Genomic DNA, 5,000 nt, shown 5'->3' with positions numbered 1-5,000 from the left:
GTTTCAGGCTTTGATGTTTGTTTGAAGTTATTGACTCTTTGGTTATTCTGGCGGAAAGACAAAATGACCAAATCTCATTACCATGTTCCCTTTTGGCCCGGGTTGACCATCAAGTCCAGGAAGTCCCTACATGAGCAGAAAAACAGTAAGCAGGGAGTAATCAGAAATATCTTTCCTCACATTTTGCATGAACAATATGAGAAGCTTTATAATGGGACGTACTCGCTGTCCAGCAGGCCCAGCAGACCCTCTGGGTCCTAACAGTCCTCTTGGGCCCTAGGTCAAAAGAAAGACAAAAGATACATTAAAACAAACACAGGAAAAATAAAACTAACGATTACCATCATTATTTGTTAAAATGACAATATTCAGACTGACTGACTGACTGGCTAACTGATTGATTGATTGATTGATCTTTCATCCTGGCAAATGTTTCATCCTCCAGGAGCAGTATGAAGGACTCACTTTGGTTTACTGCTGCTACTGCATATATCATAACCATATGTCATTTTCCCATACATGTCATAACATAATTCTTTGCACATAACTGCTAGAAGTATGAATGTACAGAAAAAATGAAACTGATTTATACACTGAAATCTAATTTTTCTCTGTATCTGGACTTGAACACTCCCTAATTCAATTTTATTGTTACTGATAAATTCACAGACGTACAAACAAATTTAGTCATGGTTTTCCTGAATTGTACCCCATAGCTAAATATGCTTCAGATTACTTGGTGTGAAATGGTAATGACACAAATATGTACAGGGAAACAAAGGGATAATAGATTGTTTTGTTCTTGAGGCCCTGAAATGCATTACATCAGCTCCAAAACAATTTCACATTTTTTAAGCTGAAATTGGCCATTTCCTACTTCACTGTTAATGGGCCATTTAGACAAAATGCTAATGTGGAAGACATATGGATTAGAAAGCAATGGTAGACGGGCAACATAATAAAAAAAAAAAAATGAAACGCTGTATTTTTTTTAAACAGAATTATTAACCTACAGTGCTCCACTAGCTCAGAGAGCTGAATACTGATCTCCTAATGGAGAAAGAGAGTAAAGGAATGCATCCTAAAATATGCATGGAGGAAAGGGAAGGGTGGAGATCTCCACTGGGACAATGACTCTAATGGACTATAGGAGCCTGGTTCTCTGTGCCAGGCTGCTGACCTGCAGAGCTGTGAAAAAATGAAAACCTTACACTCTCTCCTTGGACACCACGTGGTCCAATCTCACCATCTTCCCCCTGTACGCAAAAAGTAAACAGCGTGTCAGCGATTAGAAAACAACCAAGCAGACACAGAAAACAGAGAGAGACAAAAAGCAAAAACAAGGATTTATGGGTAACGCATGACACATACTCTTGGTCCATCATCTCCCGGGGCGCCTGGTGGACCAATGGGACCTTGTTCACCCTGTCAGAGAAAAAAGACAGGGAAAGAGAACAAAAAATGAGAGAAAGTCGCGAAAGAAAAGACGAGATTTATTATTACCGTTGCTGCCTGCCTTGGCCTGGTGTATTGTTAAGGCACTCATAACCACTATTTTTATTCTGCCTGTCAGAATGCCTGTATAATAAGCTTGGGTTGCAGTGGAGCAGTCTGTAATTAGGAAGGCCAGGTCTAGGAGCCCATTGCAGACAGTGAAGACTCTTGCTTTGTGATCTGTGAAAATCTTTTGCTGCACGTCCCAGGCTAAAATGCCACACTCAGCTTTAGGAGCTTTGCGAAAGGAACCTCTGAAAGACTAGCTAAAAGCTTCCAAAACGTTCGCCCCCACATTTGGAGCAGACTCTCTAACAAGTCCTAACAGTGCCAGGCTTCTTCTTGTCAACACGCGTAACAAAATGGATCGTGGCAGAAGTTAAATGCTATAAAAATCTATATATTCACCACCGACTTTTTGGCAGGATGGAAAAAAAAGCCCTTTACGTCGGTTCTGACTTAACAAACACAGTGAATTACAGTGTAAGAGAGGCCTTTGAGCTATTTAAAAATAAGAAACGATGAGCGTTCAGTCAAGCGAAGAAATACTGCACTCTACCACAAAAGAAATGAAAAGCTAAACTGAAAGACTGATAATTGACCCTCACAAAACTGTTATATATATTGAAGAAACTGAAATTGAACTTTTTGTCTTTTGTTTCTCTTCCATCCAGTTTGGAATAACCAATTATCCAGGCTCTTGAGGTAAGTCTCCCTCATGGCAGCTATGGAATGGTGAAAACTGCCTTGTGTCCTCTGACATCCATGAAGTTTTTCAAACTATGAGCTGTAAAGTATCACCAAATGACATATTTGTTTGCAAGACAACACAACTTGCTTGATGCTGTCCATAACTTTAGATGCCCAACTGACATAGGGGATGAGCTGCCCTGAACTGATAACGTACCCTGTGCCCCTTCTCACCAGGAAGACCAGGAAGTCCATCAAAGCCCCTGTCACCCTATAAAAGAAACAACAATGTCACAACCATCGCTACTAATACCTAACGCTGAATCATTATTAGAATACTCAACAAATAAAACAAAGATGGAAAGTCCCACTGTCTATCTCTCTTTAAGAATATGTGACTGTGAGACAACATTGACAGTATCGTTTCATGCAGTGACATATAGTGATGAACATACCTTAGCACCTCCTTCACCAGGCATGCCTCTAGCCCCATCAGCGCCGGAACGGCCCTTTAAAAACCATCCAGACAATTACTCTCAGATCAAATCATCAACCCATTTTGGATATAATATATATTATAATGATAGAATATAAAATATTTTTCACGATCATCTCTAATATTGAGAACAGGTCACGCTATAATGAAAAATTACAGCTCTCTTATAATCATGCATAATAACAGTTATGAAACACCCTAGCAACGCTACCAAAACACAAGCACAAAAATGCTTCCTGGACTTGGGCACATCAGGAGAATCTGGTCTGGTCTGTGGAATGCCTAGTTTTTCTCTTACATTTAAGGAAGACTCGTACTGCCTGCTCCAAATAACTGGTGGATCTATTATGATATAGTTGCCCTTCTTGAGAGAATCAGTAGGTCAAATTATTAGGCTGCCTTCCAAAGTAATGGCCAAGGAATGCAAAGCCATTTTGGGTGATCAGGCATTCCCTATTACACAAGATGTGTTTCCAGATTGTAAGATGATAATGCTCCAAAACATACTGTTAAATCAGGAGGAAGTCTTAAGCCCCTCATGGCCTTCCCAATCAATAGCTCTGAATATCATTATACCTTTAAAGGACTTTAACAAAGGACATGGAATTAATATAGACCTTCTTCATCTCCCAAAGAACTGGAGGCTTTCCGTCAAGAAGAGTGGTTCAATATCCCACAAGAAACAGTTCAAAGAATGTGTAGTAAGGCCTTAAGACTCATGCTAAAGACAAAGGGTGGCACAACTTTGTATTACTTGATAAACATTCCTACTTTGCTTAGTATGTCATGGATGTACACATTTATGCTCATTTGCACATTTGCTTAGTACAAAGATGCTTCGGATTACTGATATACCACATTAAACTGGACATGTGGGAGAAAAAGGAACCAGTTTGAGATGATGTTGCTTTCATGCGGGGATGACCAAGAGCTGCCACATTCATACCCTTTTTCCTGCTTTTCCAGGTGGCCCAGATGGACCTTGGATGCCTCTTGGTCCCTAAAACACACAAAGGTAGTTTCATTGTAAAGTTTAAATATGCCAACAGATGCTAAGGGAAAAGCAATCAGGCATATGTTTGACAGAAATGTGAGTCATTTTACCACAAACAACTGAATGATTGTGTGTGAATGTGTGTGTGCTGGTGTGTCCTCACCTGTGGTCCATGATCTCCGCTGTCTCCTTTAAGACCAGGTGCACCAGGAGCACCCTGAAAAGATGCAAAGATTTAAAAGGTGCATTTTACAACCTAAACACTTCCAACACCTTTCCAAACACAAAAAATATGCCCCAAGCCTCTATTTGCGTCAAATTCACTTGTTAACCAAACACATTCACCGGTCATTACTTTCACAGGTGGCAGCTGTGGGAGAGAATTGCTCACATTTCTGGGGACATTCTTGGTATACTTTACTTACACAGTGATATTTCACTACTCCTGGATCTTCACAGAGGCAAACAAAGCAAAGCGACCTTTAATCAAACTGTAATTTTAAAGAATAATCCTCTAGCTATAAACCAGCTACCAAATAATCCTCTGGCTATAAACCAGCTACCGCGGTGCAAATGAAAACATTCTCATCCATGTTTATCTGTGGCCTGGAATAGAGCGAGGGAACGAAAGAGAGCTGAGAGTGTCGCTGTCTAGGAGTTCTGATAGCTCATGATCCTGTATTTGTCATTAGTGCGGTAAGACTGAGACAGAAGGCTGAGACTCACCACAGGCCCGGACCTTCCTGTCAGACCCGCTGGACCTGGGGGACCTCTCATGGCAAGCTATGGGAAGGAAACAAACAATCAGAACACAGGAGATCCTATAGATCTGCACATATTAGAGAAATATCCACGAACAGTATATTGCTTCTCCCTTTTAACATTAAAATTGTTTGTTTTAGAAAAAGTCACTGAAATGTAAAACACTGGAGCTTCCTCTCATATTCAGTACGTAGCTGTAATACTTCATAAACCTGCTACCGGTTCTGCGGAGTCTTGTGAGGACCGTAAACCTGTGTGGTAGTTTTAACAATCTCTTTAAAGTCTTCTTATGCACATACACATATAGTAAACTGGAAGTGTATACTGCGCACTATACCCAAGACCAATAAATGCAAGGAGCATGAAGTCAAACCCACAGCGGGCCCACATACAGTAGCACCACAAGTTGTTTGGGTCCAGTAACACTTACCCTAGCCTGAGACAGGATGGCTTGGGCCTGGGCTTCCTGAGCCGATACCACTGGGCCCTTAGAGGCCTCTCCGCCCGCACGAAACTGTCAGCAAAAAAGAGAAACACAAACCAAAACAACATTTAACTTTATTT

At 40.8% G+C, this 5,000-nt stretch overlaps 1 protein-coding gene across 1 annotated transcript in view; it reads right to left on the bottom strand.

Moving 5' to 3' along the window:
- col11a1b (collagen, type XI, alpha 1b) overlaps positions 1-5,000 on the bottom strand; it is a 61,307-nt gene that overhangs the window by 26,751 nt on the left and 29,556 nt on the right. The window contains exons 13-22 of the mRNA XM_030775510.1: positions 4,867-4,950; positions 4,401-4,457; positions 3,838-3,891; positions 3,627-3,680; positions 2,640-2,693; positions 2,402-2,455; positions 1,372-1,425; positions 1,212-1,256; positions 223-276; positions 82-126 (exon numbers count right to left, since the gene is read on the bottom strand). Of these exons, the coding sequence (XP_030631370.1) occupies positions 82-126; positions 223-276; positions 1,212-1,256; positions 1,372-1,425; positions 2,402-2,455; positions 2,640-2,693; positions 3,627-3,680; positions 3,838-3,891; positions 4,401-4,457; positions 4,867-4,950 (555 nt within the window). The remainder of the gene's footprint in view (positions 1-81; positions 127-222; positions 277-1,211; positions 1,257-1,371; positions 1,426-2,401; positions 2,456-2,639; positions 2,694-3,626; positions 3,681-3,837; positions 3,892-4,400; positions 4,458-4,866; positions 4,951-5,000) is intronic.

Source organism: Chanos chanos, chromosome 5, assembly GCF_902362185.1.
Source record: "Chanos chanos chromosome 5, fChaCha1.1, whole genome shotgun sequence".
In the NCBI taxonomy this organism is placed as follows: domain Eukaryota; kingdom Metazoa; phylum Chordata; class Actinopteri; order Gonorynchiformes; family Chanidae; genus Chanos; species Chanos chanos.
Note: the sequence above shows the minus strand (reverse complement) of the source record. Positions and strands in the feature narration are given on the sequence as shown.